At 45.5% G+C, this 15,484-nt stretch overlaps 1 protein-coding gene across 2 annotated transcripts in view; it reads right to left on the bottom strand.

The window, feature by feature from the left end:
* The window catches only part of LOC139268860 (citron Rho-interacting kinase-like), a 336,825-nt gene that overhangs the window by 259,791 nt on the left and 61,550 nt on the right, over positions 1-15,484 (bottom strand). For both annotated transcript variants that reach the window (XM_070887645.1, XM_070887646.1), the window contains exons 7-8: positions 10,505-10,598; positions 1,895-2,098 (exon numbers count right to left, since the gene is read on the bottom strand). In XM_070887645.1, the coding sequence (XP_070743746.1) occupies positions 1,895-2,098; positions 10,505-10,598 (298 nt within the window). The remainder of the gene's footprint in view (positions 1-1,894; positions 2,099-10,504; positions 10,599-15,484) is intronic.

Genomic DNA, 15,484 nt, shown 5'->3' with positions numbered 1-15,484 from the left:
CTGAGGCCCCAGCACTGATCCTTGCAGCACCTCACTAGTAATAGCCTGCCAACCTGAAAATGACCAGTTTATTCTTGTTCTCTATTTTCTGTCCCTTAACCAATCCTTTATCCATTCCAATATATTACTCCTACCGCACGAGTCCTTATCTTGTGTAACAACCTTTCGTGTGGCACCTTCTCAAATGCCTTTTGAAAATTCAAATGTACTACATTTACTGGTTCACCTTTATCTAAACTGCAAGTTACATCCTCAAAAAACTCAAATCGGTGGCTAAGGAATGGAGTTTGTGGCAGGAATTGAAGACAATGGCTTCAGACTTCCCAATATTTAATTGGAGGAAATTTTTGCTCATCCAATACATAAGAACATAAGAAAAAGGAGCAGAAGTAGGCCATCTAGTCCCTCGAACCTGCTTCGCCATTCAGTAAGATCATGGCTGATCTGATCTTGGGCTCAACTCCCCTTCTCCCCATAACCCTTGACTCCCTTATCTTTCAAAAATCTGTCTATCTCCATCTTAAATATATTCAATGACCCAGCCTCCAGTTTTCTGGGGTAGAGAATTCCAAAGATTCACGAATACTGCATGTCGGAATAGCAGGATGCAAATCAAAAGATCTGCAAACAACAAACTGCCCTGGTGTTCGTCTGGTAGGATAAAGTTAGATTCAAAACCAAGTTACTTCTGCCTGGCAGAACTCATCCCTACCCCTATATTTTTCTGGAAGACCACTTCCTATTGACAGGGTCTTTTGTGTGTACACTCAATGGAAAATGGAGGCAGATGGAGTAGCCTGCCACATTAGGCTTCAGTGCAAAACGCTACATGAACAGGAGAATGGCCATGTAATGCAAGGAATATATTTCAAGCAACTAAGACAGAAAATGCTGAAAATATTCCAAGTCAGGCAGCATCAGAGAGAGAAACAGAGTTAACGTTTCAGGTCAATGATCTTTTGTCAGAATATTTTCAGCATTTTCTGTTTTATTTCAGATTTCCAGCATCTGAAGTACAGTATTTTGCTTTTGTATTTCAACCAATGTTTTATCTGGAAATATTTTGAGCAACAAGAAGTCAACGCTTACAGCTTACAGAAATATTATTAAGAAACATGTACATTCTTATCAACACAAAGAGGTAGAATCTGATGCAGTTAGAGGAAGAAACTGGCCCACTGAAGGTTAGGACATGGCAAAAGGAGACAAAGAAAATTCAAGGCCATTTTTCCTTGTAATTCTCCCATTGACAGGTTAGGCGCACCCTCATCGCTATAGGAAGGAAGCTATGGGGATGAATTGACAAATGTTGTTATTTAAAAATAAATGTTTCTTTCCCCATCCCCTACCCTCAAAATGTCATGTGTGGGCTAGCAACATACTCTCAAAACTCAACTCTTGTAACCAAACCCTTGGATGTGCTGGAGAGGCACCCACTAACTCTCAATTCCTTTCCCTCATGAGGAACTAAACATAGCCTCAATTCAGCAGCTCTCACATACTCAAGGGCAATTTACCAGGTTGCAAGGTGCAGGAAAAAGTCCATTTTCCATCACTACAGAACAACCACCCATTTTGTCATTAGGCCTTCTACAAGAGACACTTTAGCAGCGCTCAAACAGCCGAACCTATTGAAATACAAATCCTTTAAACCAATTGTTTTTCATTGTCAAAATGCAAAATATATAAATATGGTCCTTATGGCTAAGGGGATCAAGGAGTATGGAGAGAAAGTAGGAAAGGGGTACTGAGGGAGTGATCAACCATAATCTTATTGAATGGCGGTGCAGGCTCGAAGGGCCAAATGGCCGACTCCTGCACCTATATTCTATGTTTCTATGTTTGTACCCAAAACACTAAATGCAGTGCTGAATGACCCTACAGATGTACAAACCTGGAAGTTCCTGATGTTGCTGATGGTTTTAGCTGATGTTCCCTCAACAAATGGAGACTTCCCGTAAATCATTTCATAAGCAATCACTCCCAGAGACCACCAGTCACACTCCACACCATACGAAGAACACCCGTCCCCATTCATCACAGTCAGTACTTCAGGAGCCATGAAATCTGGTGTACCAACTGGTAGCTTTGAGCTGACCTGTTAGAGAGGCAAAGGAAAATATGTTAAAACATATAAAACAACATAACGAGAGTTTATAACTAGGTAGTAGTGTTATTTTCATCTTTCAGTGTTGTAAAAACTACTGAGAAGTAGATAGTTTAATACTGCAGGTAGTTAATTGGCACTGTGTAATGTATCTAAGAGATTCAACCTACATCACACAACTGCATTGATCAACAGCACCAGAACAGTATCACTTTTTTTTTTTAAATCACACTGAAAACATTTTGATCAAGAGTTGGAACAAGCAATCAGACATGCAAGTTGTTGAAAACCAATCCATCATCACTGCATCTTCCAAAGACACACTTTACTACCGCTTCCCTAATTCCAAAAGATCAAAATGGCTACAGTAGAACAGTTGCAGTGAGCCCAGTTTTTTTTAAATAGCCCAATGCAAAGTCATTTTGAAAAGATGATTATAAATTTTATATGGTAATTTTAAATTATACCAGAGGACAAACTACATAACATCAGTCATTCTTTCAAATATAGACTGAAGATACTAGATTAACAATAATCTTATAAAATATGTTGCATCTTCCTGCACCATTACCACCTAGTACCACATACTTACAATGTGGAACGTGAAGACTAATAAAACAGGCTGTTTTTGGAGGCCATGAGATTTCCCACAAGCAGCTACAAGAAGTGAAGCAGTTTGAAGCTGTTGGTGATCCCAACAGATTTAATATAGTTCAGTATCTGCCCCAATATGGTTGGATCTGGCAGGTTCCACACCTTTTCAGAAACCAACAGGTACAATAGTGAACAATGCTGACATGTACAATGTAGCATTTGAGGCTGCCCTTTCCTCAGTTAATATTAGGAAATTATGAGAAAAGAAAAGCCAATTTTGTCTCAAGAATTACAGAAAACTCAAAAGAACTACATATCATTGTCAGGAAGAAGACCTTCGGGGTTCCAGTTTGTCAGAAAATGTTGTATCTGGAGATTCCAATTAAAATCAACACTTTATTTCATTGTCATGGGAATATACTGATGCTTCTCCAGAAACTGCAAGATGCTGTGTAGACCCATGTCCCAAAATATGCCAAATTCCACTTACCCCTTTCCTTTGAGAGAATATCAGGATTACTCCACGTGTGGTGACTTAACTATATGCTAACAGTTTTATGTTGAAAGTATAATCCAAGACCTTCACAAAACATTACAATTTTGATTTATTGTTAAGAGAAAGTGCTTCCAGATTGCAGGTGTATTGGAGCTCTGGCTGAAATCACTCAAGATCATTACAATTGACATAGATCTTCCTTGTAATGCTCCAATGGACCCCAAAATGGATCTCTTCATTAATTCTCAGACAGTGATTGCCATTGCATCAGATGTTGTGGCTTCAAACTAACTCACTGAAACATGGCATTTGAATACCATTGTTGTGAAACAGGACCAAGTTAGGCAGGAAGGGAAGAAACAGGCTTCCATTTACAATCAATGGGCTCAATTTTCCCCAAAGCATTTGTTCAGCATACTTGGAGTTAAGCCCGATTTTTTGGGGCCCCAAGTACGCCAAAAAAAATCTATTCTAAGTTTCCCCGTTGGATTTCTTCATTTTGGCCTGACGTAACCCGGCCTTTAGTTTTGGGGGTGGAGCCTTGATCTGCGCCAATAAGATCGGGCTGCCATGGTAACCAAAAACACAATGGGAGCTAAGGCTGCAAAGTGAAGCACACAGCCCCAACACATTAAAAGAATTGAAAAATACAAAGCAGCAACTTGCCTCCAACCCTGCCGGAAGGGCTTGCCGGTCCGGTCCTATTCTCGGTCCCCCCCGGTTCGATTCTCCTCTCTCTCTCTCTCTCTCTCTGTATCTGGCCGAAGAGCTTGCCAGTGGGCACTCCCGCCCCTAGCCCAGGCCCAAGGGCTTGCTGGTGCGCTCCCCCGCCCCTAGCCCAGGCCAAATTGTCTCCTCCCTCCCGGTCCCAGCACCTAAATACACCCGAAAGGCTTACCCCCATCCCCTCTCCCCCTCGCCCTTTTCCTGCTACTGCTTCCAGGAATCTGCTGCATTTACCTGCGCCGATTTCTTTAACTCTCCAGAAGGTTTTTCTGCAGAGGCCACATATGCTGACCTAACCAGAACTGGAGTAACTCTCAGCTGGCCAAACTTGCCTAAATGGCCAGAATTAGCGCAGGTGGCTGGTTACACCCCCTTTGGCTGAAAAAAGAACTGACCTAAAAAAATCATAACTGAGTTATGCTAGTGCAAATTGATTGAGGAAATTCTGTTTTTTCAATTTAAGCCAAAAAGAGCAGCCTACTCAAAAAAAAGCGGTGCAAATCACTGGGGAAAACTGAGCCCAATGGGTGGAAATCTAGCAATATGTCGACATATCATCTTAAATCAAGAAACACTTGATACCTGGAAACCCGTTCTCACGTGCTTCCTCCCATCCTCCGAGAAGAGCAAAGAATAGCAGTTTTGCAGCAGTTGGATCCCTCATTCATATGAAATTAGTTAGATTGCTCAAAATTAATCTATACCAATCTCTTTTTACATCAAAATCATCATTAAGCAGTTTGTATTTCCAATTTACATTCCTTTGGAGCACAACATACATTATTTTGACGAATCATTAAAACATACGAATATAAGAATTAGGAGCAAGCATAGGCCATACAGCCCCTCGAACCTGCTCCGGCATTCAATAAGATCATGGCTGATTTCAACCTCGGCTCCACTTTCCTGTGCAATATCCATATCCCTTAATTCTCATAGACTCCAAAAATCTATCTATCTCAGCCTTGAATATACTCAATGATTCAACATCCACAGCCCTTTAGGGTAAAGAATTCCCAGCAGTCACAACCCTCAGTGTATGGAAATTCCTCCTCATCTCAGTCTTAAATGGCCAGCCTCTTATCCTGAGACTATGCCCCCTAGTTCTAGATTCCCCAGCCAAGGGAAACAACCTCTCAGCATCTATTCTGTAATCCCCCTCAGAAGTCCCCAAGAAAGATTTTGTTTCTTAGAACAGTATGTAACAGAACCTACAAGGGAGCAAGCTATCTTAGATCTGGTCCTGTGTAATGAGACAGGAAAAATAAACGATCTCCTAGTAAAAGATCCTCTCGGAATGAGTGATCACAATATGGTTGAATTTGTAATACAGATTGAGGGTGAGGAAGTTGTGTCAGAAACGAGCGTACTATGCTTAAACAAAGGGGACTACAGTGGGATGAGGGCAGAGTTGGCTAAAGTAGACTGGAAACACAGACTAAACAGGAACAGTAGAGGACTTTTAAGGAGCGCTTTCATAGTGCGCAACAAAAATATATTCCAGTGAAAAAGAAGGGCGGTAAGAGAAGGGATAACCAGCCGTGGATAACCAAGGAAATAAAGGAGAGTATCAAATCAAAGACTAATGCGTATAAGGTGGCCAAGGTTAGTGAGAAACTAGTGGATTGGGAAAATTTTAAACAACAGCAAAGAATGACTAAAAAAGCAATAAAGAAAGGAATGATAATTTCGAAAGTAAACTTGCGCAAAACATAAAAACAGATAGTAAAAGCTTTTACAGATATATAAAACGGAAAAGAGTGACTAAAGTAAATGTTGGTCCCTTAGAAGATGAGAAGGGGATTTAATAATGGGAAATGTGGAAATGGCTGAGACCGTAAACAATTATTTTGCTTCGGTCTTCACAGTGGAAGACACAAAACCATACCAAAAATTGCTGGTCACGGGAATGTGGGAAGGGAGGACCTTGAGACAATCACTATCACTAGGGGGGGTAGTGTTGGACAAGCTAATGGGACTCAAGGTAGACAAGTCCCCTGGTCCTGATGAAATGCATCCCAGGGTATTAAAAGAGATGGCGGAAGTTATAGCAGATGCATTCGTTATAATCTACCAAAATTCTCTGGACTCTGGGGAGGTACCAGCTGATTGGAAAGCAGCTAATGTAATGCCTCTGTTTAAAAAATGGGGCAGACAAAAGGCAGGTAACTATAGGCCGGTTAGTTTAACATCTGTAGTGAGGAAAATGTTTGAAACTATCATTAAGGAAGAAAAAGCGGGACATCTAGATAGGAATAGTGCAATCAAGCAGACGCAGCATGGATTCATGAAGGGGAAATCATGTTTAACTAATTTACTAGAATTCTTTGAGGATATAACGAGCATGGTGGAAAGAGGTGTACCGATGAATGTGGTGTATTTAGATTTCCAAAAGGCATTCGATAAAGTGCCACACAAAAGGTTACTGCAGAAGATAGAGGTACGCGGAGTCAGAGGAAATGTATTAGCATGGATAGAGAATTGGCTGGCGAACAGAAAGCAGAGTCGGGATAAATGGGTCCTTTTCGGGTTGGAAATCGGTGGTTAGTGATGTGCCACAGGGATCGGTGCTGGGACCACAACTGTTTACAATATACATAGATGACCTGGAAGAGGGGACAGAGTGTAGTGTAACAAAATTTGCAGGTGGCACAAAGATTAGTGGGAAAGCGGGTTGTGTAGAGGACACAGAGAGGCTGCAAAGAGATTTGGATAGGTTAAGCGAATGGGCGAAGGTTTGGCAGATGGAATACAATGTTGGAAAGTGTGAGGTCATCCACCTTGGGAAAAAAAAAACAGTAAAAGGGAATATTATTTGAATGGGGAGAAATTACAACATGCTGCGGTGCAGAGGGACCTGGGGGTCCTTGTGCATGAATCCCAAAAAGTTAGTTTGCAGGTGCAGCAGGTAATCAGGAAGGCAAATGGAATGTTGGCCTTCATTGCGAGAGGGATGGAGTACAAAAGCAGGGAGGTCCTGCTGCAACTGTACAGGGTATTGGTAAGGCTGCACCTGGAGTACTGCATGCAGTTTTGGTCACCTTACTTAAGGAAGGATATACTGGCTTTGGAGGGGGTACAGAGACGATTGACTAGGCTGATTCTGGAGATGAGGGGGGTACCTTATGATGATAGATTGAGTAGACTGGGTCTTTACTCGTTGGAGTTCAGAAGGATGAGGGGTGATCTTATAGAAACATTTAAAATCATGAAAGGGATAGAAAAGATAGAGGCAGAGAGGTTGTTTCCACTGGTCGGGGAGACTAGAACTAGGGGGCACAGCCTCAAAATACAGGGGAGCCAATTTAAAACCGAGTTGAGAAGGAATTTCTTCTCCCAGAGGGTTGTGAATCTGTGGAATTCTCTGCCCAAGGAAGCAGTTGAGGCTAGCTCATTGAATGTATTCAAGTCACAGATAGATAGATTTTTAACCAATAAGGGAATTAAGGGTTACGGGGAGCGGGCGGGTAAGTGGAGCTGAGTCCACGGCCAGATCAGCCATGATCTTATTGAATGGCGGAGCAGGCTCGAGGGGCTAGATGGCCTACTCCTGTTCCTAATTCTTATGTTCTTATGTATAAGATATACACAAGTTGGACATACATGTAGATGTAATATCAACATAGAAAACCTCTAAAATGGGACTTGCAATTCTCCCTTTTGGTAACCTGGGTTTATACCCGTTGCTTTGTGGGGTCTGTGCTGCTGCCCTTGATGTGCACTACTGATAGCAACGCTGTCAAATTTAAAATTACTTTTAGGGTCAATAAAGGGGAGAGATCTCAATGCTGGGGAATTAAGCATTCTTTTCTACTTTCAACTTGGAGTTAATGCAAAGCACAGGTTAGATGCAGGAAAAAGCTCATTCTACTCTGTCTCATCTATGTGCCTTTCACCCCAACTGCACAATAGTCCAATTGCACTAGTGTGATTTTTGCATTTTAGACACTAATCTTGCTTGTTACCTCCAAGATTGTCTGCTTGTACCAAATCATGGTACTCTAGGGTTTGGCTTGATACTTGCTGGAATGCATTTAAATTAGCTATTTAACTGCTGATCCAAACCTCAAACCCAGATCACTGTGCGAAATAAGTGCTCTAGCCTAGTGTACACTCCACCCTACTGAAAATAAGTTGAGAGCAAGAATGTACACATGGAGGTAGAAGGAGCAATAGAATCATATGAATTACATCCGAATGTGACAATTCCTTCCACACTTTGTTTGAAAATGGTGGAGTCTTGTTGGAGCACCTTTTTGGTGATCAAGGTTGCCTGTGCCTGTGGGGAAATGGAAGGTAGGTGAATAAGTACTTCAGGTCTTCCCTAGCCTTAAAAAAAAAGAGGGTAGCGGTCACACACAAGGCTGAATTTGCTTGGTGTTTTTTTTTCCAAGCTATTCCTCCACTCCATCCCAACTTATCCTCCTGCAGCCTCTGTACAGCTCAGCACTCAGTTTCCCCTCATTTCCTGTTTTCCGTCCCTAAAGGGTGTAGGCTCCTCTATCTTGGGCAGAGATAGTAATGCCTCAAGCTGATCAGCCCTGTACATTCGAAGTTTGTGCTTATTTTCTGCTCCATCTTATAGTCATTATTGGCTGTTAACAGCAACTTAGTTCACCTGCGTCGGGAGATCGTGGCGGAGGTGCGGCGAATGAGGGTACGGGGCCCAGAAGAGTCGAGGGCCCAGGGGCAGCACGGGCCAGCCCACACTGTGTATTGTGTGCGCACTAGGTCCGTGCAGCAGAGCAGGTCTCCAGTCGTTCTGGTTAACCCTCGTCACTGGATAAAGGCCTAGCTCTATCAAGCCCGTGTGGTGGCTGATGTGCAACAGTCACCACACGTTTAAAAAAAATCCACGCACAGGCATCTTCCACCCTTCAATTGGAGTTCAGGACTGGAACATCAGGTCCTTCATTGAAACACCTGTGAACTCATGTGGAAGCAAGTCATCCTCATTCGAGGGACCGCCTATGATGATGATGATTACACCATATGATACAGCTGAATTTTAAAGATAATAATGTTGATCTCTGGTTTGCTTTCACTAAAGAATGTTGTTGCTATATCAGTTGTGTTCTCTGGTTCGTTGCTTGTATTTACCTGCCAAAACGCAAAATTTTGTTTATAAAAATTTTCCATCTTATAAGAACTTTAAAAAAAAGTGTACTATAAATTTCCTGTCCCCAGGAGACACACACTACACAAGCCACTAATAGGCGCTAATTTAAAGGACGCACTTATTTGTACCGTGAAAATGGCCACCATGCTCCACCCTTTGTCTATGATTGGTCCCTTTGGAGGATAAGCCACACCCTGAAGTCTCACTGGAATGTGTAACTGGAACCGCCCATCCCAAGGTCTCACTGACTTTGCAAATTGTAACTTGATCCACTTTGACTTCCTGAAGCGACAGAGGACAGAACTCCCCAGAAGACAGCAAGGATCAGTCAAAGTGCCTTACCCCAGTCCAAGTGCATCCTTCCCCCAGCAGAGGTGTCTTACCCCAGTCCAAGTGCATGCCTCCCCCAGCTGAAGTGCCTTACCCCAGTCCAGCCCCCACCATAGATTGTGTACGGATTGTTAACTCGTTTGTTGGGTATGAAGTGAGTAGTGACAGTGTCGTGACTTCCGGATATCATCCACTCCAAAAATGTCCCTTGCAGGGGGTTGGAAGAACGTGATCCATCATTCCCCCTCTCTTCCCCCCCCCCCACCACGCCCCTCCATCCCAGTCTCTCTCTCTATCTCTCTTCTTCCCACCCACCCCACTCCACCCCAGTCTCTCTCTCTCCCCGACTCCCTCCCCAGCCTCTCTCTCCCCCTCCCACAGACCCTCTCTTGCTCTCGGGCCCATGTCGACCGCTCTCGGGCCCCCCACTCCCCCCCACCACCGGCCGCTCTCGGGCCCATGCCCACCGCTATCGGTGAGGGAGCGAGTCGGGGCCTAGCGAGTCCTGGAGGTGGCAGGAAGAGGGAGGCTGGGCGGCGAGCCGAGGCCTATCGAGTCCTGGAGAGGGGGAAAGAGAGAGTCGGCGGTGGAGAGTCAGAGCAAGTTGGGGCCGAGCGAGGGTGAGTCCTCAGGGAATCAGCGGCGCAAGGGAGTCAGGGCCTCAGCAGAGTCTCGGGCCTCAGGTCCCACTTCTCGGCACCACATGGAGGGAATGATTCGGGGCCTGAGTGGAGGGGGCCAGAGCTTGACAGGGGTCGGGGTTTGTCGCCCGTTGGTCAAAAATAAGTGCTCTTCCAGCGGTGGGGGGGGGCGCTGTACGGTCGGCTGTCAAAAAAGTACAGTACAAATAGTTGCTTCATAATTTAAATCAGTGCCCTTCCCCACAGTGGACATCCAAGAGGCAGCCACGCTGGGAAAACCTCAGTACTGTTTAATTAAACAGCAGTACTTGCTACCAGTGTTCCATTTACAGCACTCTCCATTCACTCCCAAACATTTCACAATCTAGTACATCACACTGCAACAATCCACATGCAATCAGATTGCAATACTCGCATATAGATGCTGAGACCCAATAGGGTGCAGTATCAACATACAGACTAGTTTGAGCGTTCTGGGGTTTTCACCATACCGTTTTGTTAGCCGTCAATTTGGCTGCTGATCCAAAATCTGCCAGTTTAATATGTCCTGTTCGGTCAATAAGGATATTCTCAGGTTTGATATCTCTGAGAGAAGAAAGAAACAAATCAACCATTCCTTGAAATGACACTATTAGAAATACCACTATGCAATTTATGGATTATTGTTATTAATGGACGATTTTACAGCTCCACATAGAAGTGTCAGCTTAGCTAATTGATAGCATTTTCATCTGTGTCAGCAGGTTGTGGATTCAAGCCCCATTTCAGCACTTGAGCACATAACCTGGGTTGGCACTCCAGGGGAGTTACTGAATGAGTGCTGCATGGTCAGCGATGTTGTTCTTTTAAAACATAATCCCCATATATTTAACAATGATAAGTGTACTGAGCAAGTAAGTCTACTCAACAGTTAATGAAGGAAAAGTGTATCAAGAGACTACTGTACCATCACTTTGAAGTGTAGAAATCTCATGAGGTCTTGTATCAGGGACCTATAGAGGCATCAAACCATTTTTAACTGTCAAGCTCAGCTGGACTTTGGTCACAACCCTGCTGTCTGAATGTGGCAAGACACTCCTTCCTTCCAACAGTATCATCTGACCTGGTACTGTGTGCAATTAAGCTCATGTGAAGACAATCCCCTGAGGGAGCTGTATTCTAATTTATCCACATTATCCAGGATCACCAATTGTGCAATATTGACACCATCTGGAAATTGGTCTCTTGGGTTATCTCTGGACAGAGCACATTAATAAGCCAGCAGCATGGGATGGTAGTAATGTAGCCAGCACAGGAGCCTAGTACCAGAAGCATTCTAAAGAGACCCACCTCTGCAATATTCCTCACTGGAGTTAGCCTTATTTCAATAGTAGAGGACACAGAACAAAGTCTGATGATCAGAATGCCCTGGTATTCACTACACTGGCACACTGATTGATGGCGAGAACAAAAAATGGAATTTCAATTATGGAGGGGGTGGGGGGGGGGGGGGGGGGAGCTGTATTTTCAGCCTCAAAATAATTTGATTATGTCCACATTATCATGGAAATTGTAAATCAGTGGCCTTGATTATAATTATATGGTTATTTATCTATGCAGTTAATTTTATCCCTTACCTTAAAAAAAAAACAATAAAAAAGTAGATGGTAGGGAAAATGTTCCAAATTGTACTGTAGATACCAGTGCCAGTGAGTGTGGGGTGAAAGATGGCCACATGGTTTGGGAGAGTAGTTGTAGGTTCCAGGAGCACTGGTAGTGGGATCTGGCACAAGAAAAGTGTCGCTGGCATCTGCTAGCATAAGGGAAGGGAGGGTCCTTGGATGTGGCAGTAGTGCATCAGAATGTGATGTGGCAGTGGGGAGGGCAGGGTCTGGGAGCATGTGTCATTGGTGTGGGAACAATGAGAAGATGGAAGGGCCATGGAGGGGGTTGCAGGAGCTGTAAGCACAATAAGGGGCGGGGGGGGAGGAAAGAGAAAGAGTCTCGTTGCTTGGGAGCAGTGGGAATTGGGTAGGAAGATCTAATGGGGGTATGCTATGGATTTTACATGGTTATCACAGCAAATGAGAACAAACTCAACAATATTAGGGAGTTAGGATTCACCTGTAAGAGTTACCCAAAACATAGAAAGCCAAAAATATCTAGAATAAAAAAGGTACAGGAAACCCCAGAAATATAACGGTGCAGAAATCCCGGTTTCTTCTTCCCATGGGCGTTCGACTAAAAAGAGGAGAAAAGATGCGCACTTACCTTTTGGTCGAACGCTCACGTCGAGATCCCGGACTCGAGGCCTCCTCTTCTTGCGCAACGGAGCGTGTTCACGTTGGGACATCCGTAGGCGTCACATGGGCTTGCACACCCAAACACGGTAAAGTATTTTCTCATTCATAGTAATAGGAGTTTCGTAAGTCCGAGACTCCTATTACTATGAATGAGAAACACCCCTAAACATTACATAAAACATTTTTTAAAAACCCTCAAATATATACATTACAGGAATTAAAGTTGATAGAAATGTTTTTGAAAAAAAAATATTTGCCAATTTTCTTAAGTTTTAATTATGGTTTAAAATAAAATTACTTGAGTGGGCAGGGTTTTTTAAACATAAATATGTATTATTAAATTTTATTTTTACATGTTTTTGATATGTTTTTAAACTCTTACGCTTGTAAAAGTAGGCTATGCACCTGCTTTTACCCGGCACAAGAGTATTAAGGAGATTTGCAGGGCAAGAGATGGGCAAGTAGCCCCATCTCTGCCGTGGGAATATCCTTCTCCCAGAGATGCGGCCATCTGTCAAGCCACAAACTTGACAGATCGAAAAAGCCGGTTTTCGGCACATGCGCATTGCACGCTGAAAACCGGCTTTTCCATGCCTTCCCGGGTCCGTACACACTCCATACGGACCTGGGGAGGCTGGAATTTCAGGGCCAACAGATCATCCTTATTGTTACAAGTTGCAATATGGAAAGCAGTACATCGATCTATATTCAGTTGTTGAACACCTCTCACTACACCTTCAAAATCCTCCTCAAAAAGTGGCTCTACAGTTCCACTTGCAGCACTCTCTCTTCCCCTAGCCCCCCTACTCCCCCCGACCACCACCTCCTGCCCACCCAGATCATCTGCTGCTGTACATTGTCACCTCTGAAGTGTCTTGATCTATTCTTACCACACTAAAGAAAGATGATCAACTATTCCTTATGGCTTCCTCAAAAGGGACCACAAACCTTGCCACCTCCTCGAAAGGATACATACTAGTATGCCCTACATAAAAGGCCTTGTTTCAGTTATCTTTAAAAATAAATCTTTCTCCCCACCAGAAACAATTTACTTCACATTCAGAGTATGTAGAAAATATTAAAAATGATAATTATATTTCAAATGTAGAACTGGCAATGTGAATATTTGTTATTAGTCACATATACACACAGAGATCAGTGCTGGGACCCCAACTATTTACAATCTATATTAACGACTTGGAAGAAGGGACTGAGTGTAACGTAGCCAAGTTTGCTGACGATACAAAGATGGGAGGAAAAGCAATGTGTGAGGAGGACACAAAAAAATCTGCAAAGGACATAGACAGACTAAGTGAGTAGGCAAAAATTTGCCAGATGGAGTATCATGTCAGAAAAAGTGAAGTTATGCACTTTGGCAAGTGATCAGGAAGGTCAATGGTATCTTGGCCTTTATTGCAAAGGGGATGGCATATAAAAGCAGGGAAGTCTTGCTACAGCTATATAAGGTATTGGTGAGGCCACACCTGGAATACTGCGAGCAGTTTTGGTTTCCATATTTATGAAAGGATATACTTGCTTTGGAGGCAGTTCAGAGAAGGTTCACAAGGTTGATTCCAGGGATGAGGGGTTGACTTATGAGGAAAGGTTGAGTAGGTTGGGCCTCTAACTCATTGGAATTCAGAAGAGTGAGAGGTGATCTTATCAAAACGTACCAAGGTTATGAGGGGACTCATAATCTTATACGTCATCAGATCATACCCATTTGTATCTATCTGTGCCGTCAACTCATCTATCTTATTACGAATGCTACGTGCATTTAGACAAAGAGCTTTTAAATTCGGTTTTTACCCTTTATTGGCCCAAGTTTCCACAAGAAAAAAAACGGGCGCCCCTCTGAGCTGGGCGCTCGTTTCTCGTGCCTAAAAAATCCTCGGTATTCTCCACCTACTTACAGGTCCCCTGGCTCTCGGCGCAGTCAGCACGAGCTGTGGGGGGGCGGAGCCAGGTCCCTGCGCTGAAAACAGTGCCGGGACCTCTGCACATGCGCGCTACAGTGGGCACGCAAGTGCAGTAGCTCCAGGCGCCGAACTGTGTGGGAGGGGCCCGAAGCACGCAGCCCCTAGCCCTGGCCGAATGGCCTCACTGGGGCTGCATGAATAAGGCTCCTCCCACGGCCAGCTCCTGCTCCCCGCCCGACCAGACCCGACACCCGCTCCCCCCCTCCGCCGACCAGACCCGACCCGACACCCGCGCCCCCCCCGACCAGACACCCGCTCCCCACCCCCGCCGACCAGACACCCGACACCCGCTCCCCCACCCTGCCGACCAGACCCAACCCGACACCCGCTCCCCCCCCCCGACCCGAGACCCGCTCCCTCCACCCCCCCGCCCCGACCCAACACCCGCTCCCCCCACCCCGACCTGAGACCCGCTCCCCCCGCCCGAGACCCGCTCCCTCCCCACCCCCCCGACCCGACCAGAAACCCGAGACCCGCTCCCCCCCCCACCCGAGACCCGCTGCCCCCCCGCCCCGAGCACCCCCCCCCCGACTGACCCGACCCGACCTCCTGTTCCCCGACCCCCCCCCTCTCTCTCTCCCCCCCCTCTCTCTCCCCCCCTCTCTCTCTCCCCCCCCTCTCTCTCTTCCCCCCCCGTCTCTCTTCTCCCCCCCTCTCTCCCCCCTCTCTCTCTCTCTCTCTCTCTCCCCCCCCCCCCCTCTCTCTCTCTCTCTTCCCCCTCTCTCTCTCTCTCTCTCTCTCTCTCTCTTCCCCCCATCTCTCTCTTCCACCCCCCCCTCTCTTCCACCCCCCCTCTCTCTTCCACCCCCCCTCTCTCTTCCACCACCCCCCTCTCTTCCACCCCCCCTCTACACCCCCTGTCTCTTCCACCCCCTCCTCTCTCTCTCTTCCACCCCCTCCTCTCTCTCTCTTCCACCTCCCCTCTTTCTCTCTTCCACCCCCCTCTCTCTCTCTTCCACCCCCCTCTCTCTCTCTTCCACCCCCCCTCTCTCTCTCTTCCACCCCCCCTCTCTCTCTCTCTCTCTCTCTTCCACCCCACCCCCCCTCTCTCTCTCTTCCACCCACCCCCTCTCTCTCTCTCTCTCTCCCACCCCTCTCTCTCTCTCTCTCTTCCCCCCCTCTCTCTCTCTCTCTTCCACCCCACCCCACCTCTCTCTCTCTCTCCACCCACCCCCTCTCTCTCCTCTCCTTCCACCCCTCCTCTCTCTTC

Source organism: Pristiophorus japonicus, chromosome 8 (assembly GCF_044704955.1).
Source record: "Pristiophorus japonicus isolate sPriJap1 chromosome 8, sPriJap1.hap1, whole genome shotgun sequence".
Taxonomy (NCBI): Eukaryota; Metazoa; Chordata; class Chondrichthyes; family Pristiophoridae; genus Pristiophorus; species Pristiophorus japonicus.
The sequence above is the reverse complement of the archived record's forward strand: the minus strand, read 5'-3'. Positions and strand labels throughout refer to the sequence as shown.